Source organism: Amphiprion ocellaris, chromosome 16, assembly GCF_022539595.1.
Source record: "Amphiprion ocellaris isolate individual 3 ecotype Okinawa chromosome 16, ASM2253959v1, whole genome shotgun sequence".
Classification (NCBI taxonomy): domain Eukaryota; kingdom Metazoa; phylum Chordata; class Actinopteri; family Pomacentridae; genus Amphiprion; species Amphiprion ocellaris.
Window position 1 is genome coordinate 21228351 of NC_072781.1, and position 25981 is coordinate 21254331.

General features: G+C 38.2%; 2 protein-coding genes across 5 annotated transcripts in view; one reads left to right on the forward strand and one right to left on the reverse strand.

Moving 5' to 3' along the window:
- Positions 1–25981, forward strand: part of vps8 (VPS8 subunit of CORVET complex) — a 71305-nt gene that overhangs the window by 11474 nt on the left and 33850 nt on the right. For all 4 annotated transcript variants that reach the window (XR_008604330.1, XM_023296292.3, XM_055018428.1 and 1 more), the window contains 15 exons: positions 1494–1624; positions 2842–2938; positions 3390–3422; positions 4135–4189; positions 13013–13137; positions 15173–15259; positions 15662–15729; positions 17892–18045; positions 18150–18209; positions 19685–19792; positions 20238–20318; positions 21282–21452; positions 22453–22527; positions 23443–23478; positions 25177–25267. Coding sequence is in view for 3 of the 4 variants with exons in the window: in XM_023296292.3 (XP_023152060.1) it covers positions 1494–1624; positions 2842–2938; positions 3390–3422; positions 4135–4189; positions 13013–13137; positions 15173–15259; positions 15662–15729; positions 17892–18045; positions 18150–18209; positions 19685–19792; positions 20238–20318; positions 21282–21452; positions 22453–22527; positions 23443–23478; positions 25177–25267 (1372 nt within the window). In the remaining variant the exon portion in view is untranslated. The remainder of the gene's footprint in view (positions 1–1493; positions 1625–2841; positions 2939–3389; positions 3423–4134; positions 4190–13012; positions 13138–15172; positions 15260–15661; positions 15730–17891; positions 18046–18149; positions 18210–19684; positions 19793–20237; positions 20319–21281; positions 21453–22452; positions 22528–23442; positions 23479–25176; positions 25268–25981) is intronic.
- Positions 6267–11723, reverse strand: LOC111586548 (DELTA-stichotoxin-Hmg2b-like). Its single transcript, XM_023296300.3, has 3 exons — positions 11565–11723; positions 8636–8749; positions 6267–7271 (listed from the first exon to the last, which is right to left on the reverse strand). The coding sequence occupies exons 2-3, from the start codon at positions 8701–8703 to the stop codon at positions 6845–6847; spliced, it is 495 nt and encodes a 164-aa protein (XP_023152068.1). The 5' UTR covers positions 8704–8749; positions 11565–11723; the 3' UTR covers positions 6267–6844.

Sequence of the window (25981 nt, forward strand, 5' to 3'; positions counted from 1 at the left end):
TATAATAATAACCATAATGATATAATAATAATAATAATTGAATCTATGAGATTAAAGAGCATCAAACTTGGGAAAGCTGGAAGAGTTGTGAAAATACCAGTTAAAAAGCTACAAAAAGTGTTTGCACTAATTGCCTTGAAATGATGTGCTGCAAATTGTTAGGAAAGGATCCCGATACTTCTGCTCCATTTTCCTCTGATGTATTATTATTCATTTTACTTTGACAAAGTCCTCCTGGAGATTTAAGATTTAAGTCAAATTTTGGACAATCTAATCTAAAGGTGTTCAAAATAGAAATTGTGAAGCTTTTGAATCTTCATTGCGTGGCATACCCTTGGTAGCATGGCAACTTTCAATGTGTCGCCATGAAGAAAGAAGTTGAAATGCGAATTAACATTTTCCAATTTGTCCCAAACTTTGCGTTTAAGTCCGGGCCCGAAGATATCTGCATGCCAGTATTTAGTTACAGCCATAAGCTCCATCTTCTGGCAACAGGATATTACATGTTTTATGCACTGTATGTGCACAATTTCCCTTCAACCTCATTAAAATCTTACTTTACTGGCCATGTTTGAGGTGGATCTGGTCAACCCACTAGAATAGGGGTGTGAAATATACGGCCTGTGGGCCAAAACGAGCCCGCCAGAGGGTCTAATCCGGCCCGCGGGATGACTTTGCAAGTGTAAAAAGATGACAAGTTTCAGGAGCAAAATAAACAGTGAGTAAGCCTACTTAAAATAAAATGGAAATGAATGTAAATTAAAAATAATTTCTAGACCTTGACAAGTTGTTTTGATCATAAAATAAGATGCTATATTGTTCAGTTCCAAATACCTGTGATTAAATGTTTAGTGCTTTTGTAGATACACTGACCTGTAAGTTGTAATGTGTAAATGATAACCTCAGGCGTAATAGTGTTGAAATTGAACAAATTTTTCTCATGAAATTTCAGGTTGTTCATAATGCTTTGTGAAAAGATGTGAATATTTTCAGAACTGTACTTTTTTGCACTAAAACAAAGGGAAACATTTGGAGTTTTGGTGATTTATAGGTTATTATGCTGTTATTTTACTGCTGTGATTTTTATTTTACTTGTCCAGCCCAGTTGAGATCAAATTGGGCTGTATGTGGCCCCTGAACTAAAATGAGTTTGACACTCCTGCACTAGGAGTACATAGAAGTACTGTTGCCAGTAGGTGGCCCTACGGCTATAACTGAAAATACTGTATGTTTCCAGACTTACACCTTGATGAAACCGGTGAAGTTTGGGACAGATTGGACAATGCACATTAGGGTTAAAGCTGTTTCTTTACTAATGGTGGAAACTTGAAGCTGGCCATGCCGCTACAGACACACCTTTCTGCAAAATCAAAACCTTTGCTATTTAACATCACAGTGGTAGTTAGAATGAGAGGCTTCTTCTAGCTGAGGTGTGTTATGTTGCCCTGTCTGTGCCCTTTAGTTCGAGATACATTTGTTTTGCTGTGTTGCAGTTGGAGGATGAGGAGGAACCATTTGTGTTGGAAGACACCTGTGTGCTAAACACAGACAACATGGATGCCCACTCCTGTGACACCTCCTCTCTGGCCAGCTCTGACAGTGGAGACCCAGCACACCTCAAACGGCATGAATCCACACACACAAACACAAAATATTCTGAAAGGTGCTATGTAAATGCCCGTACATAGTTATTTACACACTTACTTGCTTTTTTGTGTGTAGTACCAATTTCAAAAACTATTTTCTGAATGAAATAAATAAATTACAGGGAAATTTAATGTCTAGAATGAAAATGAAAATGTTGCTTGGAAAATCAGGACAATTTAAATGCCTAACTGACCTAAATGATGCATTGTGCATCATGTATAGAAATATTTAATGATTTAAAAAAAAAAAAATTTAAAAAACTTTAAGTTTAATGAATATTTTATTTAGAGGGTTGTATAGGCAGCATATGTAATTTTTAGAACAACTCAAATACTGTGTAGATGTTACTGTTGCAGCCACAACAACACAAGCATGAACTAGTACAGACCCACATTCTAACTAGAGGTCGACCGATATATCGGCCGGCCGATGTTTTGGGCCAATATGTGGACTTTTTTCAATATCGGCCATCGGCCAATATTTACAAATAAAAAGCCAATTTGTGATCAGGCACCCGTACGGGCAGCTGCTGCAATTACCGTTGATGCCAATTTCATATTAAACTTTTGTGTTTTATTTTGTGGTTTAACTAAAGATTTGTAATGTTTAACTGCACTACGTTATTTAATTTAATTAGCATTTGTTACAGTTTTTGTGATCATGTTTATCTTTTATACTTGAACAAGCATTTGCACTTTCAGGTTACTTTTTAATTGTATTTTTTGTAAAAAAAAAGTAATTTTTTATGTTATTGTACTTTTTCACTTTTTGTGTTCAATAAATGTTAGAGTTCTACTAGTGTATTTAATTTGTAATATATACATGTATATACTTTTAGTGTTTAAATTGCCTTTTGTAATCGATGTGCTTTAAAAAAAAAAAAGGATGTCGGCCTTAAAAATCAGCTTCTACAATCGGCTTTAGATATCGGCCATCGGCTGAAAATTTTTTAAAAAATCGGTATCGGCATCGACCTTTGAAAATCCCATATCGGTCGACCTCTAATTCTAACCCTTGAATAGTCCTCAAGAGGCGTGACCGCCAGCCAAACAACAATGCAAATACTCAATTTAAAGTTTGTGCACTTAGTTTTTTTTTTTACATGTACAAGGTAATAAAGTATTTTCTTTGTCTTTGTGCCAATCTATGTACTTGTTTGCCTATGTTAATGTCTGTCTGCGTGTGGATATGAAGAAAGAGGAGGACAGTGGATCTGAATGCAACCGTTCATGGGTCTGTCCTTCGACACAGCCTGCTCAAGGGCATCTCTGCACAAATCGTGTCTGCTGCTGTAAGGCTGTAACACACATATATTTTTTATTTGTTAAGTATCTTACTAATTTATTATGTTCCCATCCTCTTGCCCTACAGCTAAACATGTAACCTACATTTGTCCAAAAAACACAAAGAAACACATCTCACAGTAACACATGCATTCTCATATAGACACATGAACAGTCATGTTTTCATCACTTCAGAAGTTGATCTCGTGCATTTATTTCCTCAAGGCTTACCCTAGCCATATCAACTGTTTGCCTCATCCTACCCCAGACATTGACCTAAACCTAGCCTTAGCCTAACTTTAACCAATTATTCATACTATAATTTAACGTTCCCCACAATTTGACTTTGTAAACAAATTTATGAACTCACAACATAAGTCACAGAAATCAAAGAAATACACATGATGGAAGGACATTTAAGATTACAGTCCTAATAAAAACATTTGTATCTTCACTCAGGACAAAGTCGACGCTGGACTGCCAACGGCTATAGTGAGTATTTGTCTATTCAACTAATATTTCAACTCATCAGAGTGGTGGAGAAAGTTTAAAGAACAATTTGTTAACACACTCTTTAATGACTGACTGTATGCATTAAGGATTTATTTTGCAATATCATCATCTGAAAGTGGCCACATACGAGAGAAAATGGAAAGAAATTGAAGTTTAAGATTTGGTTTTGTTATTTTGCATCTGTTAGAAAATAATAATAGACACCCAGGAAATGGGAGGGGTCAGATGGCATGCAACCCAAACTGGAATCTTACTGTGACATTGCAAGTATGAGCTCTAACTATTAGACTCCTGAGTAGGTCTACAGTTTTAGCATTCACTTAAATGGCTATGGTAATTTAAATTAACTTCAAACAGTAATGCAGACTTGCCTTAGACTGTTTCATGCAACAATGAAGCAGAAAGTAAAGATAAGTCTTGTTTTCACATTTACATTCAACGGAAAAAAAGAGAGAGGGGAGAAACGGAGAGACAGGGGGAGTGTGCACATTTTGAGAAGTTATTACTGTTTCTTTGTTGTTTTTGTTAATCCAGTGGATTGGGAATACCAATACTAAAAAACTATAGAGAGCACCTGTTTTTGTGCTTCTGATTATGTGAGTCTTGGTTGAGGCAGAACATTTTTTCATTATCTATTTTTTCCCCAGATTTCCTGTAATCAGTTCTAAGCTGAATGTTTTTTTGTGTTTAGACGGTGTCAGGTGTGATTGCTGTGGGAACATCTCATGGTCTGGCTCTGGTCTTTGGTGAGTCCAAACTTAATCACCCCATTTATATGCTTGAAATAAGGTCAAGGATGTTTTAATGTTGTAAACTTTTTATGAATCTTACACAGTGTAGAGAAAGCTCATTAAAGGATAGTGCTGTCTTATTTCAACCTGCCATATTTCCCATTTTCATGGCTATTGTGGCTCAATTGGTCATGTTAACGTTGTACTCTTCACATTCATTGTAGAAAGCTCTGTGAAGTTTTGTAAGAAAAGGATTTTTTCATTTTAAATGTTTGTTTTCAAATCTGACCTGAAATATACACAAAAACTTCCAACTGAAATGGCCATACTAAGTGAGTTAGGCACCCCTATCTGAAGATACTTACCATCTGACCTATTTACCAGAATAGTCCTCATCACACAGTGACTTGTTGACATAAGTGATCTGAAACTCACCAGTTAAATGCAATGCAGAGGTCCTGTGTCCATGCCCTACGGGGTCAGAGGAGTTTTAGCAGCATAAAGGGACCAACGCAATATTAGGCAGGTGGTCATAATGTTATGCCTGATTGGTATAGCATTGGAAATTGGTTGTGCTCCTGTGCTCAGTCGCTTCTGTTAACTGAGGAGGAAGAATACTGCAACGAATAGGGCCAGTTAATGCAAGACAGAAAATCTTGTGTTTGTCCAGGGCTGAGAGTAACCTCAGCTATAACTACAGCAAAATAATTTGTTTCTTTCATAAACATTGCAGTACTGGAAATTATGTTTTGAAACAGCCAGCCAATGGCCCCATTGCAGTTTACAAAAAAGGCCATTTCTGGTGTTACTAGTTGTGAAAACTTGTACTAAAACAAGCTGACACGGGGCTGCTGGCATAATTGAAGATGTTTCTGTTGGGTTGTCATAAAGTCTTAATGGGAAAGGCAATACTACAAACTGTTCTGGATGTTCAGTTGTGTTTTACTGTCTATCACAAGACCTTCTTTAATGCTATCAAACGAGGATGGCAAACTCTAAAATGTTGTTCTAATTGAGGGGCTTAGAAGCAGAGTGGTCTAACCTTCATAAAATCCGAACTGAGTTTTATATAATTTCTGTAATATTTTATGCTCTCGATATTAATGGTAAAGTGCTCTAACCCACAACCCAAACATAGCATTAGAGTGGCACTTCGAACGTTAGCCCATTCTTGAAAATGTAAAACTTTGAACCCATTTTTCTCAAATTCTACAGAAAGTGGAACATCTCTGCTTCCAAACCCTTCAATTGTATAGGGGCTTTAATGCTATAAAGCTTTATGACTTCTAATTGAACAACTAAACAACTGCACACATCATGTTCACACCCTTAGTTTAGTACTTAAAACTGTCAGCAATTACAGCTTTAATTTGTAATCGTTTGCTACAATTATACACCTGGACATGAGCTGCGACTAGTTAAGGAACTAGTGTCACTGATGGTGCTTATTTAGAAGCTCTATGTTTCATATTCCTTATCAGGTTTATTTCAGTAATATAAGGCTTAAATTAATGAAATTATATGTATAAAGGCAGACAACAAATAATAAACTATCGAGTCAATTTGTGAACACTGCAATATCTGCTCACAAAATACATTTTAGAAGGTCCACAATAATTTACCCCCAAAGTACCCTTGTAAAATTTCCTTAAAAAGACTTTCTGATGAAAATCAATGTTGTAAACTTAGTAACATGTAACAATAACATTCTATATGCCAGAAGACACATCTTGAACCAAATAAGCTATCACCGCCATGTCTGAGCATTTATGTCATGAAATTGCACATTATCGATGACAGCTAAGTAAACAATCATCTCAGCGTGTGGAGGGGCTTTCTTTGTTCTTCGTTTTTCGAATTGTTTTCTGTTTTGAGCTTTTATGACTGAAGTACTCAATTATTACACCTTGCAACTGTGTACTATTAAATTGTTTGATTAGAGTCTGAGGTGAGCTGGTGTGTTTGAGCTACAGTGAGCGACAGAGGAGTTGGTGGAGAAAGAGGCACACTCTAAAGGAGGCAACAGTGTTAGCGTTACATCTAAGCTGTTTTGAGGCTTGTAATTACCAAGAAAAAACTTTCAAATATGTAATTTTTATACAGTTAATAATTTTTAATCAATGACTGGTGTAGGACTTTAATACATCTTTAAAAACTGGGTAGAACAAGGATGCTTCCACTTATTTGATTTGCATTTCATATCTGTACAGATGCAGACAAGAAGACAGAGTGAAAATGGCCAACTTCTATGACTGCATAGAAGTTGGCTGCAGATTACCTTGATAATATCAGAGCTACATCTCCTACAATTTGAATCTGAAGGCATTCCTGAGAGAAAAGACAAAGACATGCATCAATTTTTTGTTAGATTTTTTACATTTATTGGTAGTGGACGCTTGGAGTTTTGAATGCAATCAGTTTATTGTAAGCACATTATTCAGCTAAATTAAATCTTCAGTCAGAAAATGAGAATCACACATTTTCTGCAGTTACATTTTGTCTATATATTGACAATTCCAAAGAAACATGATGTTAATGGAAACACATGTTGTTTTTAATTTGTAATTAAGCATTGCATTTCTAGCTATATTTAAGATTTATTTATATATTTGTATTTCTTTATTTCGTGTATAACAGTATGAACTCAGTGAACTCAGTCAGTATGTTGGCTTAATACATGCCAGCATCGTTGACATCCACCCTCAGAACTGCTTCACCATTGTCTGACATGGAGGCACCGACAGCCACATAGTCACCATTATAACAAATACTGGAGCCGTCAGCCTTTGCTCTTACAAAATTAATTTCACTTCCATTATACATAATGTCATAAAGATTATAGTCACAGTTGTTTCCTCTGTCAAAGATTCCCACAGCAAACCAGTTAGAGTAGAGGTTTCGGTCAAAGGGCACAGAATACATGACCGCCATGATGTGGCTATAGTCATTAATGCTAGGGTTGAAAAGGTCGTAGGTAAAGACGCCAACAGCTCCGGTTGCAGCACCGGTGACCTTGTTGAACAGCGCACTGGCATTACAGCAGGGGCCCACAAATGGTGACAAAGGAACCTCACAGTAGCCGCTCTCAGTGAACACTCTAAAGACAGGGACAAAACGTATCAGGTGTGGCATACAAACACAGTATGATGCTTAAAGAAATGATTTTACCGCAGAATTCTAATGTCTGTTGCGTTTTTCTGCAAGCATGTGAATAAACCCATGATGAGTCACAACAGTTTGTTTAAACTGCATTGCATTACAAAATGTTTTATGTGATTGTATTGGCACAAATCTGATTAAATACAATTTATAGGACACACTGGTGTGAGGTTGCATTTTAGCTACAAGAGCTTTAGTGAGGTCAGTCAGTCATAGTAAGAGTTCTGTTTCAGTGCAAAAGTGTTGGATGTGGCTGAGGTCAGGACTCTGATTCAAGAATCAAGAATCTTTATTGTCATTGTGTTTCCACACAGCGAAATTATGATTGGTGACTCCCAGCTATAGATAAAAAAATAGAAAGAGGCACACTATATACAAATAAAATAAAAAATACTCAAAAGATATAAATATGTAAACAGAGTTAGTGCACATGAGCAGTAGCATGAGTGTAAAGTGCAGTCCAGTGCAAGACTCAGTTCTTTATTGCACATAGTGTGTCTATTGTGTGTGCGGGGGGGAAATGGTCTGAACAGCTCTTGGATAAAAACTGTTTTTCAGTCTGTGAGCCGGGAGCTCCAAGCTGCTGCATGCACAAGCGCTGCCATCTCATCCAATGGCAGACCACTCAAGATCTTCCACATAACACTGTGTGGAAAAGCATCTCTTTATGAACCAGACATTGTGATTTGTGTCAATGTCAGGTTTGTTGTAATTTAAAGATGGTAACCGATGAACTAAAATTAAATAAAAGCAAAAACACAGGACCAACGCTATCACACTAAAAACCTACACTACCGTTCAAAAGTTTGGGGTGACCCAGGCGATTTCACGTTTTCCATGAAAATTCACACTTTTATTCATGTGCTAACATAATCACACAAGGATTTTCTAATCATCAATTAGCCTTTCAACACAATTAGCTAACACAATTAAGCATTAGAACACAGGAGTGATGGTTGCTGGAAATGTTCCTCTGTACCACTATGTAGATATTCCATTAAAAATCAGCCATTTCCAGCTAGAATAGTCATTTACCACATTAAAAATGTCTAGACTGTATTTCTGATTGATGTTATCTTCATTAGAAACAACTGTTTTTCTTTCAAAAATAAGGACATTTCTAAGTGACCCCAAACTTTTGAACGGTAGGGCAAGTTCACACTGAGAGTAGCTAACAGATTATTATATTTTCTGTATGCCATGAGTGCAGAGGTAAGTGTTTGTGATTTCTGTTACACAGATTTACCACTACAACTGAGGTCACTCCTCAGAGAAAGTTAGATATGAAAGCAAAGTAAAAACCTTGGATTGGCCAGAGTGTAGTAGCTGGAGTTGTTGTTGATCTCAACAGAGCAGCTGCGATGAACCATTATGGTGACGTATGCAGTGGTGGCAGACAGAGAGGCTGGTTGGGAACTAGAGACAAGACAGCACTATTTTAGTTAATTCAGCATCTTTAAAATAGACAAACTCAGATTTAACGAGTTATGTTTTGTTAATTGATATAATTATTGGAACAGTGCTTTAGTGTGTGATGTCATGGCAATTACGGAAATCGAAGCTTTCAAGTTGGATGCTTTGAATTAAAAACCAAAGCAGTTTTAAGATGTACTTATATCAGAACAAACAATGATGTTTACTAAGCCACTAGTTGCTGAAAAAGACCTTGAATAAAACAATGGTGTGGGTGGCAGTTGGAATTACTTTTATTTTCACTGCACTGTAGATTTATCAGCACAACAACAGGCACCCTATTACCAATTAGTCATGCTTTTAATGCCACACAGCATTGCTTTGTGGCCACACTTTACCCATCTTCTAGTGGCTACTGTCATCAAGATAATGATGTCTTTAGTCATCAAACTTCCAAATTGACCATCTGTGGAATAGTCTAATCTGGGACCACTCTTTGAATGACAAAATCCAATTTTACCAAATCTCTCTCACAACTGTCAACACATAATTTGCTTATACTAAAGTAACCAGGATGCTTGCAGAAGCAGCTTATGTAGGTTAAATAAACAGTCAGAAACCCATAATGTAAAGTAAAAGAAAGTTTTTAGATATCGTTAGCATATTCCTAGTTAAAAAAAAATCTAAAAAACTGAATTCTCTAAATTACGTGCACTTTGTGGCCAGATACATCCAGTTTGCTTTAATAATCCCTGAGAATTGTCTAGCAAATCAAATTTAGAGTTTGCTTTTGAAGCATAGACTTATGTATGTGAAGGTCAGACAATTAACATTATAAACTTTATAGCAAACATAAAATCCAACAGAAAGTTGTGGTGAGACGTTGATCATGGCAAGTGTATTAAACCGTTTTTAAAGCTGTGCATGTTTTCAGGAACACAGTGGGCAGTGGAGTAATTGTGAAATGGAAGAAGTTTGGAACCAACGGAACAGTTGCTAGAGTTGACCGTTGCCAAACTGAGTAACCATGCAAGAAGAGGCTTGATTAGGGAGGTGACCAACAACCTAAGTGTCTCTCCAAAAGAGCTTCAGAATTCCTTAGGAGCACTTCATAATCATCAGGTCGTTATGGTAGAGTGGATTGATTAAGGAAAAGGCATATGGCGGCCTGCTTGGTGTTTGGCAAACAACATTTTAAGGACTCTGAGATAAAGGAAATGGTTCTGTAATCTAATGATATAAAAACTGAACTATTTGGACAAAACTCCAAGAACTAAATTTGTTGACACCCAGGTACTGCTCATTACCCGGCTAATACCATATCTATTATTTAGCATGGTGGTGGCAGCATCATGCCTTGGGGGTTCTTTTCAGCAGCAGAGACAGGGAGACTGGTCAGAATTGAGGGATGGATGAATATTTGAATAAATCTCAAATGGAAACCTGCTCCAACGTGTTGCAAATTGAGGGGTTTTGCAAGTCTGACTGTCTTTGCCTGGCCCAGCCAAAGTCCTGACTCTGAAGCCCATTGAAGATGTGTCGAGACACCTGAAAATGGAAGTTCACAGATGCTTCCATCTAGTTCCATCAGGCAACTTGGGAGGATCTGCCTGGAAACCTGGATAACTTCCCCAAATCCAAGTCTACAAAACTTTTAGATTTAACCAAGACTCAAAGCTGTAATAACTACACAATTGGTATGCTACAAAGTTCTGAATTCAGGGTCTACGTAAGTAAAAATAAAACTTTTAATGAATTTGCAAAAAAATCTGAAAACATCTTTTCATTTTGTCATTATTGTTAGGTGAAGAGAAAATTCCAATTTTATCCCTTTTTCAATGTCATGGACTTAGTAATTCCTGAGAAGGTAGACAGCGGGCTTTCAGCTAACATTAGCACAAGGAGTTTGTCAGATAGATTGACTGCTCCTGCTAGTGCTAGCAGTTTGAGAACAAAAACTTTGACTTTCTGTATACTTGGTACCTTTTCAAATGGCGGATATTTGCAGCATAAAATGTGGGTATCTTGCTGGAGATATTCAGCTTATTAACACCAGATTATTATCTGATAAGATTAGATAAGGGAAATTTGTAGTGTTGCAGTAGCAAAGAATATAGTACAAACATGTAAGGAACATTAGTAGAAAAATTAAAATGTACATAAGCACTGGTTCTTCCATGTGTCTATATTCAGCGTAATATAGTTTGTCCCTGCAAATGTGAGCTACGACATCTTGCTGTTGTAGCCTCATAGGATGACAGGGCTGACACAAACAGAACAGCTGCATTTATTGTAATTTACTAATCAGTTAAACTGATTTGTTTTCATGAGTTTCTTTTTTGTGGTATTATTGTTTACTATTGTGTAATTACAGAGCCCTAGTGAAGCCTCATTAGTAGAAAGCAAATGATGGGTCGCTTTCTCCACCATTTCTTGTTTCTTACCAAATTATCTTTCTTTTCCACTGGAAGATTATAAATATCTAATGTGTATTCAACACAAGAATGGACTAAAATAAATCCAAAGGTTTTCTTTAAAAGAGATGAAGATGCAGATCTGATTCAAAATACGAAGAATAAAGGAATTTATGACCAAAACACAAATATAAACTTTTGATCACAGGATCAAGAGGATGACAAAATCTAAAGAAATTGGACTAATGAGTTGTTGTGTAGAAAAAAGTGCCTGTGACTAATAGTGAAATAAATGTTACAGAGCATAGAACAGCATCAGTAACATCAGCTCACACTAGTCAATATGAGTTTGAATCATCAGTTTACTGTCTAAGTGTCATAGTGTGTGAATATAGAGTACTTACCTTTGTAAGATCTGCAGAGTAAAAAATGCCAAAACTACTTTTTTGTATGACAGAACTTTGCCTCAGGTTGAAGTCACATTGCACACTAACTGCTCACACTCAAGATTTTATTGACTTAGTTAATCAGGACCTTTAGGTTTCAGTTGACTCCCTCCTTATCTGATGACCATTATCAGCTTGTCACACCTCTCTGTTTCCAGACGTTTGCCGCCACCTTATCACTGTGATAGGATAGGATAAGACTGATTACATCCGTGTATGCTTTTGTTAAAACCTTTGCTTTGTTTGAACTTTAAAAAATATTTTAAAGTATTTGTACAAGGTGGGATGTCTGGAGGGCAAAGACGCACTGGTCAGCTATGTTCACAGGGCAATGCTATAAAACAGCCAATCAAACACAAACACACAGACAGGATTCTGCTGTTCCATGACCCCATTATAGTTCAATATCTGTCATTGATCCATGGTGTGTACTGCCCCTTCAACAGCATGGCTGACATAATAAGACTAACAATGAGTACACAGGAAACATTTGCCACAGAAATGGAAGCTTACTCACCAGTTTACTTTTGATTTGAGACTTAAGATAACATACACATTGATCAGTCCTCTCCAAATCTTCACTCAACTGCTAATTTTAAGAAAAAATTCCCTCCGAATCTTCACAAAATTGCTGAAAAACTGTCAGTTCTTTAGTTTTCCCTAAGGAAATTAGATTTCCAAAGTTGCAGGTTTCTTATTTTGTTTGTCTTATATTTTTATTTTACTAACAAAAACGGTTTCTTAGCATCAGTGTCTAATTTATTGTTTACCTCAAAAAAATCTGCTGAAAGAATTGCCAGAATTGATCATTTCTTCTTCGTTATACAAACAGAAAAAAATATATAAATCCATGCAAAGTGGCAGGGCTATTCAAAATGGCTGAAATTGTTGTCTGTTTCACAACTACATTATCAATGGACTACACTTACATAACTCAACCTAAACACTGTGTGAGAAATACTTTGCTATAGTAGAAGCAATAATTGCAATTTCAGCAAGGTTGACAAATGTGTCTTTGTATTGCTGACGATGATGTCTGGCCAGGCAAAGGTATGACCATCTCTGTCAGATCATGCTTGATGTCCATTTTCTGTTCTACCTGACTGACTCTGAGACATTGTAATTTATGTTAATTTTTGCTTGTCTGAACTATTTCGATGCATGCTTTGTGTTTTGATTTGGTTATTTGCAAGTAGTTTGGCTTTTCCAACTCTTCCAGCTATTAATTTGTTGACATTGCGTACTGATATGGATGTGCTGTTTGGCTCTGTTCGTCCACTGTTCAACTTGAAGAGTGGGAAAACCTTGAGTTTGTCTTTTTTTTCCAATTTATTTTATCTTTCACACCTTTGTTAAATTGTACTCTGGCTTTAGCAATTGAATGTCCTCTTTATCTTCTTCTCTAGACACCAACCAGGCTCTGCGGCTCTGTCTGGGTACCAAGACAACTGGAGCAGAGTTTGGAGCTGTCTCTGCCCTTAGCATCAACCATGATTGCTCACGACTTCTCTGCGGGTTTGCCAAAGGACAGGTAAATATTACGTTTGTACAATCACAGGTGTGTTGAGTGTACAGGGTGGTTAAAAAACTTTTAAATGTTCTAAAGGGTGGAGCCTATCAAAGGTGTAGTCCACCTAGGGAAGATGAAAAATGTCAGACTTTCTGTTAGGTATCAATGTATCGCATGTTGCTCTTTGCCGAGTGTTCACGTGTTTTTTGCAGGCAATATATTTATCATACAAGCTAATACTGCATGGATTTAATATGGATGTAGCATGGTCCATCTTTACACTTGTGGTTTTAATAGCAACATCTGAGTCAGGATTAATGGAACCGAGGCAATATGGGTCTGTTGCTATGGCTCTTTTGTGCAAGTGTTTGTTTTTTTCATATTTGAACAGGTTATGTGGCTTGTGAAAAGGCTGTGTATAACACTGGGTAGTCTTTTGAACTCAGCTACCAAAGAGTTGTGACAGCTGAGAGGCATATGCTGGTGACAAGTTGTATTTGGCCTTGAGCAGTGTTTCTAATCAACAGAGGCAGTCACACATCATGGACCTATTTATTTTAAACTGAGGTCGATTTAAGTCTCAGGTCATTTTCTGTACTTGGCCACATCCTCAGTGATAGTACCTGGGATCATGTTTCATGTCCTTCAACTCTAAATATCCTCAGCCAGGTGAGCTGAGCAGGTGTGATCACTTGCCAAACTGTGTTCAGGAAGCTTTTGTCCATGGCTTGCCCCTTCTTATCCACAGCCATATTGAGGATTTCTCTGCCTTTGCTTGTTTTTTTTGCAGCTCTTGCCACAAAGGCATACTGCACTTATCCTTTGTATAAATGCATGGGTTGTTGCCTGTTGGTCTGTCAGTTCAGGATGTTAGATCTCCCCCCTTTTCGGCCTCCCGTGAGGGTATGTCTTCTTGGGACTTTTTGTTTTTTGTAGCTTAACTGGATTCTTCCTCACAGAAGGTGCAAGTTGGGTTGCTGGCGCTTTCTACCTTGCTGTTAGCTATCTTTCCAGGCATTGCCACTCTCTTCATTGTAGTCATCCAACCTTTCCCTGAAAGTCACTGGCTGAGCCAGGTTAACGTGATGGTAAAAAAACATTTTACAGTTCACTTGGACACATCCTCAGTGATAGTATTTTAGGTCTTCAGGTGTTTCAGGTCTTTCAACTTCAGACACCCTTACCCAGGCAACAAGACCAAGAATTATCAGTTCCCTGTGCAGTCTGTGGCTTTTCTGTTGTCTCTCTACTGAAGTTTTTTTCCTTTCCTAGCACCAGTGATGCACAAGAGGCTGTAGACTTTGCACAGTGATTTTTCCACCAAGTCTCTTCCCCCAGCTTCAGTTGGCAGGCACCTTGCATGCCATCCCTGTCTTCAGCATTTCTCAACCAGCTCTGCATGCTTCTGCTTCTTCCTTTCACTGGCCTCATCCATTTGCTGCTCCCTGCACACTATAAGCTCCAGCAATGACACCAGTTTAGATGTCTCAGATACCAAAAGAATGTCTGACCTGAGGATTGACTCTAAAATGACCACAGGGACCTTGAGTTGGATTCCGAGGTCCACCCTCATTTGCCAGACATGTGCTGTTACAAGCTTTTAGATTTCAATTTTTAGGGATTTTAGTCGTGGATTTGGGTGCTGTCCCACTCTCACAAATGTGATGTCACATCTGGATGGTTGAGGACTCTTCTTATGAGTGAGTATGGTGCTGCAGTAGGACTCAGCGATGGCCTTCAACACTTGGTTGTGTTATTGACCCTCAACCAGTGCTTTAGGTGAGTGCTGACGATGTGCTCCTGTGTTTCTCTTCCTTTGCACAATGGAGATGCTGGTGCCTCAACCTTGCCCCAACAGAAGAGGGTAGATGGGCTGGATAAACGTTGTTTACCGCTGAATGAGGAATTTATTTCCAAAGGCTTCTGCCTCCCACAACTCCGACTGTCTGACCGTATATTGTAGATTGTACAATAATATAGATTATTGTGTTTAACTCTTGCAATTGAGATCCTGAACAGAGTTTCTAGCTGTATCTCTCTCTGTTGGCATGATTAGATTACGATGTGGGACCTAGCCAATGGGAAGCTTCTGAGAACTATCACTGATGCCCACCCTCCAGGGACCGCTATACTGCATGTGAAGGTATACACACACACTTACGCACAGTTCTCACGCTGATTTTGCAAGCTTTCTAAAGGTAGTCATTGACCTAATGCATTCCTTAGGACCATACCCAAACCCAGATTCACCGCAATTGACCATAAGTGCCTAGCCCCAACCCGTTACTTTGGCCTAACTGAAATCAAACCTTAACCCTAAAACCAAACCTTAAGCATCAAACAGTCCTATACTGTAGCTGCTACAGTTAACACTCATAAGTCCAAATGTACAGCAATTAAAAACAATCCCTTATAATAACAACCATCAAACAGATTTATTGATTTGGGTTTCACGTAGTTGGGATTGTTGTCACTTGGCATACTTGATCATTTTTGTGTGATTTCTGTCCCTTGTTATATTTTTTCCCTATATTTGTGTCTGTAGTTCACAGATGATCCAACTCTTGCAGTGTGCAATGACAGTGGAGGATCTGTTTTCGAGCTGGCTTTCAGGTAAATTACTGTACTTTAATTTAGAAGTAAATTGAATAACTTTCTATTTACCATAAAATTATCCATAGTTTTGCTCCACTGCCTCGACTAGTTTTGAAAAAAACCTGTGGTATCGTCTAAACGTTGACCTGCAGCCTCACTAGAATGGACTTTTCAGCTTAGACAGCCAGATATGATATTCTACTGTTTAGCACCATTAGTAGCAGGGATAACATTTTTTATCGAGATAAAATGATACAAGAGAACTCAAATTTGAAGTCACTGATCAATCATGTACAGGTTACACTGCCCAATGTTAAGGACTGCATTGATACTAGAGGCACTGAGGCACCACTCACTTACATTAAAATTGAATCCTGAATAGGCTTGAAAATAATCTTGTTGGCTGGCCGACAAAAAATTACCCAAGTGCTAATAAAGCAAGATTTACCCAAGTTTTAAAACATATGTATGAAAACTTGGCTCATTTAGCTTTGTTATGGCTGTAAGTTTGGCTTTTTTTATGTTGAAGTAAAATGTGTGTGACTTTAACAGAAGGAAAGATTTAGGGCAGAAGCTTGGTGGGCATTCAGGAAAATTTTGGAGATTGGCATATAAAAAAGGGGAAAACAAAACAAACTGGAAAAGCACTCGGAGAGCGCAGTACTCCGCCAAGGCTGCTCAGTTGACGTATCATTTCCCACTGATAAAATCTTTAATAAAAAATTACCTTGTGCTGAGCACAGGCATGTGTTATGCATGTGCATGTTAAGTATGGATACCGAATTGCGTGTAAATTACTCCTGTAAAAGTTATGTTCATCAATTTTGGCACGCCTTTGCTTTGCTAGTGTTAAAATAACTGTTCATGCTTTTATTTTGAAGGCGTGTTTTTAATCTTGCGGGCTTTTATTTTGTCACCATTCCAGCGGCACAGGAGGTGTTTATCTAAGAAGTGGTTTCTTGACATGACGAAGACGCTGCCGAAAAGTCCGAAAATTCACGTAAAGATAAAAGAAAATGGTTACATGCTGTTGCTGTCTAGCAAGGGATGTGTATAAACTTAGAAGCACCCAGCTGGAATGGGGACAAACTCTTACGGTTAAGAAATGAGTGAAGGACAGAAAGGTGAATTTGTGTTCAAAATAAGGCTGATGGCTGAATGTACATAAAGGCTTTGTGAAACATCAGGAGCTTCACCATTGTCTGGCTGGGGTTTCTGCATTGCATGACCTAAATATGTAGCAGGCGGCAGGAATTGGTGGGACTCAGAAACAGCCCACAGTTTAATCATTTGTTCCTTGTATGATTTCCAACGGATAAATCACAGTCAATTTGTAGTATGATCACAATCGTGATCGTCAACAGGTAACTGACACAGTGTTCACTTGTTGTCATGGTTACAGCAACGCCGTGCTGGCAGCTATATCTCGCAATAGGAAATCCTTAACAAAGCCGTGGATCAAGACTACAAGCCGTATCACTGTGAAAATTTAATGAGGTGGTCCTTGTGTCATTTCTGCCTTCCCCTGATAATTTCATCCAAATCAGTCTGTTTTTGAGTAATATTTCACACGGACAGACAGACAGACAGATTCACAGATTTACAGACAAACGTATGCCGATTGTCACATAACTCCGCTGTTCCTTGGCAGAGTAAAAAATAGCAGTTGGAGCCACTGGCCAAAGCCAAGCTGAGAAGATACAGACAACTGGATTCATGTATGACCCTTTATCACCCAGGGGTCTTGGGCATATATGATAGGCAGGAGATCCATTATCCCTTCTGAAGTGGGTACTTTCCCTTCATTCTTTTGTTGGAGAGAATGAAAAAATTCTTTTTACTCTGTAATGCATAGAGCCCAAATTTGCGAATGTACTTTTTGACTAGTGTTCTGCGCTACAAAATATTTAGCACATCTGAAACTGAAATTTATCTAATATTTCACATTCCACAGCTTTGTGGCTCCTATATCTGTCAGTACCAGCTGTCATAGCAAAATGTATTTTGAAAATGAGGGGTGGGAGCGATTGCAAGGTGCATTTTTTTTCCCTGTAACTTTTCCTTTTCCTTTTATTTTGTCCCTGTTCTCACTGTTCTTGTTTTAATTTCATTTGTTACTCCAATGTTCCAGTTTTCCTTTCCGTTTTTTGTGAATAATAATTGTTTCTCATTGTTTCCAGGAGAGTGATGGGGATGCGGTCATGTGATTCTCGATGTCTCTTTAGTGGTTCTAAAGGGGAGGTCTGTTGTATTGAACCTTTGCATGCTCCTCCAGACTTCAGAGACCATCCCATCACACACTACTCTCTGCTGGCTATGGCATCTCTCACTAAGGTACATAAACAGCTCCATTCACAGTGAACCCTTCAACCTTAGTTTGTCCACATAACTGTGTGTAAGGTTTATGATGTTTTTGAATTTTAATTTCCTTTCACCAGATTTTGGTCATCGGACTGAAGCCCACCCTTAAAGTGTGGATGACTTTTCCCTACAGCAAGGTCTGGATTTATGCCAGTTTGTCCGTCTTGTTGTGAATGAATGCATTTGGCCCAGAACCATTAAGACAACAATAGAGTTCATTCTGTGTTAGCTTCCATTTCTGTGCTGAGGTTATTGGTTAGTGACTTTCATACTGTAACTTAAAGAGTTGGTCTTGCTTACCTTGAACAGCTGAGCCAGTACTGTTGTTGGATGCCAGCAATGAAACTGCTGAGTGAAATAATTGCTGGTTATACTAGTCAGCATTTCTAAAGGTGAGGAAAAGCATCCAGAAGTCAGTGTGAACATCTTAAACCTCTGTTGCAGAAACCCTGACCACACTTCATTCTGCGTATGTATGCTACCGTTCAAAAGTTTGGGGTCACTTAGAAATGTTCTTATTTTTGAAAGAAAAGCAGTTTTTTTCAATGAAGATAACATTCAATGAATCAGAAATACAGGCTAGATATTGTTAATGTGGTAAAAGACTATTCTAGCTAGAAATGGCTGATATTTAATGGAATATCTACATAGGGTTACAAAGGCCAATTACGAGCAACCATCACTCCTGTGCTCTAATGCTACATTGTGTTAGCTAATGGTGTTGAAAGGCTAATTAATGATTAGAAAACCTTTATACAGTTATGTTACATGAATAAAAGTGTGAGTTTTCATGAAAACAAGAACGGTAGTGTATACTTGATACATTCCAATGTGATTTGGTCAATAAATTGTTCTTGACAATGACCCAAAACACACAAGCAAGTCTACCTCTGAGTACCTCAAAAAGAACAAAATTAAGGTTTTGGAGTGGCCGAGTCAAAGTCTGGACTTGAATCCAATTGAGATGCTGTGGAAAAACCTTAAAAGGGCAATTCATGCTCAAAAACCATCTACTGTGGCTAAATCAAAGCTATTTTTCAGAGAATAATGAGCCATGGCGATGTAAAAGATTTAACTGCAGTTACTGCTAAGGGATGAACCAGTTAATAGGTTTGGGAGGCAATTACCTTTTGACAGGGGTGACATAGGTTTTTGATAAATCTTCAGTAAGTCATCATATAAAAACTGCGTTTTGTGCTTTGTGGGTTATCTCTGTCTAATATTCAATAAATATAAATATTAATTTGATGATCTGGAACATTTAAATGTGAGAAATATGCAAAAATAGAAGATACCAGTAAGGGGGAAAACACTTTTTCACGGCACTATATTTTACATATATTACTTTACATATACTGTGTACACCTGTGCATCACCCTTTAAAATTACAATTGCAGTCTCAATAACCTAAGCCCACACATCACCCCATCACCTGACCATACTTCTCATTTCAAAGAAATTGCTTTCTATCTAGTCTTAAAGACTGTACTTGCTGGTAGGACCGGGGATAGTTTTCTGCCGGGATGAGAATGGTGACCTGTCAAGTGCATGACCACAAAAGTTTAAAAAGTGATACAATTCTGATGTGATGTCATGTGTCCTCTTTCTTTAGTCTGATCCATCCAGTGTACCTCAGCTGGCCTGGCAGTTTGTTCCTGTTCAGAAGATGGTCAATCCAATCCTGGCTTTTTGCAAAGGAGATACAGTCCACTTCCTCTTGGTATCTGCTCAACTCCCACTTAACTTTAGTATACACAAGACACAACTTTTATTTACTGATTGATTTGGTCAGGACATTGTGGTTTTTCATAACATTTCTCCCTGAACTTTTGTATCATTTACAAATAATATACTACAGTTGTTGTACATACATGTAAATTGTGGGCTGTTATTGAAGACAGTATGATGCACTTGCATAACATTTACGTATATTTTATTGTCATATTTCCCAAATGGGGCTGCACAGTGGCCTGGTGGTTAGCACTTTCGCCTTGCAGCTAGAAGATCCCTGGTTTTGCGTCCGGCCTTCTCCAGCCCCCCACAACCAATGATTTAAGCAGTGTATAGATAATGGATGAATATTTCACAAAGGTCTGCTTGCTTGTCTTTGTCAAATGATCAGTAGGAGCACCAGTTTGTAGAGTTTTTTTTGTTTGTTTTTTCAGGTAAAGAAGGAGGAAACAGGGACCATCCATGTCATCAAACAAAGACAACTCCACCTCAGCTGTGACATCATTAGCCTAAGCGTAAGTACCAAAATCAAGAGAGTGGTCCAGTTCCAGTGAGGTTCCTTACTACCTCACAGACTTTGACATGCATTACCATTTAGCCAACAGGGACTTAGGACTGTCCCACAGTATAATCACCTAGTAGTTTTGAGGGCTCCTTGGCACATTTGTTGAGTGCTTTTCAGCCGTTTTGTAAGTCTGCCACTTCACTTAAGACAGCAAGAGACAGTGCATATTATTGTAACTGTACAGTGATGGTAGTAATGTGTAATGCATTGGAAAACAAAACATGAAATTAGTCAAACATGATTTTCCTTCAAATATAGTGTGGTGTTAGGTCATTGAACTATAGACAGTGTGAAATATCAGTTGTACACTCAGTGAATGTTCAGTGCTTGGTACTTCAAGAGTAGTGAAACTAATCTGCAGAATTTGCCAGGATGCTTCATCCACTATGTATGACCTTTAGAATAGCAGAAAGTTTAAAAGAAGGATGGATCGGAACAATTCACTTTTAGCAATAACTGACAGACATGCGTCTCTTTTAAACTGAGTGGCAAGGAAAATGGACGTGTGATCTGCCCTCGGTGTGAATAGCACTACTGAGGGTACACCCTTAGTTTAGAGTGATTAGCTGTTCACTTACCACCTAGATGGAATAGGGGTCAAGAACACTGCCCAAAGACTTTCATCAGTTAAAGGTGCTCTTTTTTAAAATGTCAAAGCTGGTTGGATAATGGCTGAAATTTTTTGACTGCTACAGAATTGTTAATGGTGGTTAAACAAGCTGTGGACAGTTTTAGATTAGGTAGACATTTTATTTCATTTTCCAACATCTAGTCGAGTTTGTCTCTGTTTTTTTTTTTTTTTGCCATGAAGCTTATCAAATTAGTTGTGATCAAAGTTCTGCATGGCTTATGTATATGTGCTGTCAAATAAAATGCATACCACCTGTTTCTCCTCCTGTGTTTCTGTCTGTAGTGGATTAACAGTCGTACACTGGTCCTGGTGGACAGCCATGAAAAGCTGCAGGTTGTGGACCGGCCCAGTCAGGAGGTTTTGGAGACTCTGGACTTGGAGCAGGTGCAACTAGTCTATAACAGCCGACATTTCAAATCGCTGGCCACCGGAGGGAATGTCTCCCAGGCTCTGGTGAGGGATTAATTGGTGGGGAACAGGATCAGAGGTCAAACTTCTTTATTTTGGGATCAAGGAGGAGTTCAGTTTTAACATAAATTAGTATAGTTGTACTGAACTGAATTTGAAAGGTCAGAAAGTTTTGATAATTTCTAAATGACTAATGTCAGTTGTTAGTAGCAGTGTGGGGCGGCCCATGAGATGAAAGCTCAGAGCTTGTTTAACCTTTTAGGATGCAAAACCATGTTGGAACAGCAGGAAATCTTTTTCAGTGAGTGTCGCAGAATTTTGAACTAAAGAAAGCAGAGCGTTACAATTGTTAAGATGTGAGGAGACCAGGTACTTGATGACTTTCTTGAGCTGTTGGAAAGATTTGAAGAGAGGCAGTTTGTCCAAGTTTCGGAATTTACAAGACTTAATAACTCCCCTATATTTTTCAAAACTGAACCAGGGGTTAAAACGACCCTGCGGTTTCTGGAAACTACCTTCGGGTTAGTAGCTAGGTAACCTGAATGTTTATGGAAATTGCAAATATCTTTGGTTTTGTTTCATTGTGATTTAACTAGTGCCCGACCAATACTGGAAGTTTGGGCTGATGCAGATACTGATTTTACAGAGTAAAAAAATGCAGATATCAATTTGTCAGTCAGTCAGCTATAAACATTAAGGATAAACTTTTTATCTATCCGGTATAAACCCAAACTCCTACATTTTAGCTTTTGTAAAGAATTGACACAAATTGCTCAGTTTGGAGCATGTATCAAACTGCAAGTCCTGAACAATTAGCACATGTAGCATTAGCATTAGTTTTACTCCTACCTACCTTTGGAGTATTCATACTCAGAATTACTAGGCTAGCAAATTTTGCATTTTTTAGGTCTAACTTTAAGAAACATCGCAGAGACAAAATCCAGAGTCCTTGAGCTGCCTAAAAATGCATTCTGATGTTCAGCTGATGAAGGCAATATCAGGTTTTAAATGCACTTTAAATAAGTGTTGACCTCTTCTGTTCCAGGCTTTAGTTGGAGAAAAGGCCTGTTACCAGTCTGTCTCGAGCTACGCAGGACAGATCGTCTATTTGGGCACAAAGGTACTGTGTGATATTATTTAATTTCTTTGTTATCTCAGTATGCATGTATGTGAACTTCTTTGTTTTGTTTTTGCTAATAGGCCTAGAGTAATTGTTGGTGAAATTCCTGACACTGACAACCTCTAATGATAATTAACTTACTAGTACATGCTCAGTAAATAACATAGTGACATAGACTGTAAATGAGGTGGTGTGTGTCAAATGCACTTAGCAACAAATCCATGGTTGATTCCCAGCTGGCTGCACCTTTGCTGCGTGTCATTCTTCTATTTCTTTCCCACATTTCTGTCTGTGTCCGCTGCACTATTTGAATAAATACGAAATAGCAAACAACAAGAACACAGCAAATATGGTAGTTGTAACAATATAAAATACAAAATCAAAGTTACAACAACAGCATTGATTAGATAACAGTAGATTTTTGGGTGTATGTGCACACACTTTAGGAAGCACTCCTCTACAGTGATGGATAGGATGGGGGTGTGGGAGTGATCCCAGCAGACTGAAAGAGGAAGAGTGACAGATACAGGATTCCTAAATAAACAGAAATGTCACTGCCTTGTAATGAATATTTTAAAGAAGAATTAATTCAAATTAATCTCATATTAGATGACAGATCCAATTTGTATTTTCACTTTTGTTTGTTTTGTTTTGGTGAATTAATTAAATAAGTGAATAAAGTAATTCTAAAGAGAAAAGTTCAGAAGACTATCTTGTTTTGTTTAATGGCACAAATTAGGCTTTGCTATGATCAAAAGCTTTTTTGCCAGTTGTATCAAACGTTTTTAAATGTCCTAGAGTAAATAGCTCTTTAAAGCTGTAAATTATCACCCTAAACATATTGTGTCTTCTCCAGATAAATATAGGTGTCTCAGCATTTAACTATGTTTAAGCAGTCTTCTTTATGTGTTGCAGTCTGCTCACATCATGACTCTAAGGAACTGGAGAGAGGTATGTGTGATATTTTAAGTAAGCATTCTACATAAACCACTCATTATGACGAACATCACAACATCACACTCAGCCAAAGACAAAAGTGGGTTACATGAATGTGTGTATGAGTGTGTTATCATAAAAACAGGGCTAGATCTCAAACACAGTGATGGGATAGTGATTTAGCCAAAGGAGAATTAGCGAATTACCAAAAGGCAGAGACAACACAACACTTGTTTCTGCAGTTTTCATTTTATCAGTTTAAGTTTAAAGTTAACTGCTGCACATATGCTATACTGACAACAGTATTGGGACACCTCTCCAAGTAATTGAATTCAGGTTGTTTCCAATCACTTCCATGGCCACAGGTGTATAAAGTCTAGCACCTAGGCTGCAGACTGCTTCTACAAACATTTGTGAAAGAATGGGTCACTCTCAGGAGTTCAGTGAATTCAAGCATGGTACCATGATAGGTTGCCACCTGTGCTATGAGTCCATTCGTGAAATTTTTATGATATTAAATATTCCACGGTCAACTGTCAGCTGTATTATAACAAAGTGGAAGCCATTGGGAACAACAGCAACTCAGCCACGAAGTGGTAGGCCATGTAAAATCACAGAACGGGATCAACTGATGCTGAGGCGCACAGTGCGCAGAAATTGCCAACTTTCTGCAGAGTAAATAGCTACAGACCTCCAAACTTTGTGTGGCCTTCAGATTAGCTCAAGAACCATGTGAAGAGAGCTTCATGGAATGGGTTTCCATGGCCAAGCAGCTGCATCCAAGCCTTACATCAGTAAGTGTAATGCAAAGCGTAGGATGCAAATGTAAAGCACGCCGCCACTGGACTCTACAACGGTGGAGACAATCAAGCTTCTCTGTCTGGCAATCCAGTGGATGAGTCTGGGTTTGGTGGTTGCCAGGAGAATGATGCTTGCCTACTGCACTGTCCCAAGTGTAAAGTTTGGTGGAGGGAGGATTATGGTGTGAGGTTTGTTTTTCAGGGGTTGGGCTTGGCCCCTTAGTTCCAGTGAAAGGAACTCAATGCTTCAGCATACCAAGACATGTTGGACAATTTCATGCTCCCAACTTTGTGGGAACAGTTTGGGAATGGCCCCTTCCTGTTTCAACATGACTGTGCACCAGTGCACAAAGCAAGGTCCATAAAGACATGGATGAGTAAGATTGATGTGGAGTCCTGACCTCAACCCGATAGAACACCTTTGGCATGAATTAGAGCGGAGACTGAGAGCTAGGTCTTCTCGTCCAACGTCAGTGCCTGACCTCACAAATGCACTTCTGGAAGAATGGTCTAAAACTCCCATAACACACTCCTAAACCTTGTGGAAAGTCTTCCTAGAAGAGTTGAGACTGTTGTAGTTGCAAAGGGTGGACCAACTCCAGATTAAACCCTACGGATTAAGAATGGGATTTCATTAAAGTTCATGTGTGCGTCCAGGCAGACATCCCAATAACTTTGGCAATATAGTGTATATTCATAGTTACACTTGTGCTAAATAAATACTTTTAAGAAATGATGATACACTAGAACAATACTAAATATTTGGTAAAAATCCATGAATGGCAGGTTTAAATAGCAAGATAAAAGATAGATTTTTCTAAACTTTTTTGTTGTTGATGTTAGAGTCAGTATATCAACAACTGGTCTCTTCTCAGTTGATCCATTACATCTTTGTCTCTGTCTATGTCTCCAGCGTATTGACTGCTGGCTGAAGCAGGAGCATTTTGTTGAGGCTCTTTCTTTGGCCTGGTCCTTCCACGAAGGAACTGCTAAAGCTGTCGTTGGTGGGTAAAATGTATATCACACATTGAACAGCCTAAAAGTCTGTTTGTTACATTCACACAGTGCATGTTTCCAGCCTGCTTTGTGTAGATAAGTTTGGGGTCCTTTCAGCAAACAAAATGGTGATGTAAGTTGTTCAGGACTATGCATCTTGTAAACACAGTTGAAACAACTTTAGGACACATGCTAGACAGGCTTAATATTGCTGAGTATTTCACCTTGTTTAAATGCTGTCAAACAGTGTGCAGTTGCTACTTGGGGCTACCATTTGATAAAATTTGTGTTCTGTATTTTGAGATTTTTGTACCTTAAAATAAAGGAACTTATATTTTATGATTGTATTATATTATATTAAATATTTGTGTATTTGTAGTTTGATATAAATCCTTGCTGAGATAAAATATTTGTAAAAATTGCCCATCGAATAACTGCTTTTCATCCGTTGAAATTTGAGGCTTTGTTGGATTGGCAATATCTTAGGAACTAGTAAAGATAAAAGCCTGAAATATTCACTTGGATTGTTCCATCTCAAATCATAACAGGCCTTCCGCCCAATTATCTAAGAATTAAAAACATTTTTTTGTGTAATTTTTACCCCATTTTTTAGGGATAAGTCTTGATTTGGAAGAAACTTGTCATGTAGTTTTGTGTAATTTCCTTGGGAATTATCACTGCATTAGGTCATTAGGATGACCTCAGCATAATATAACTATGGC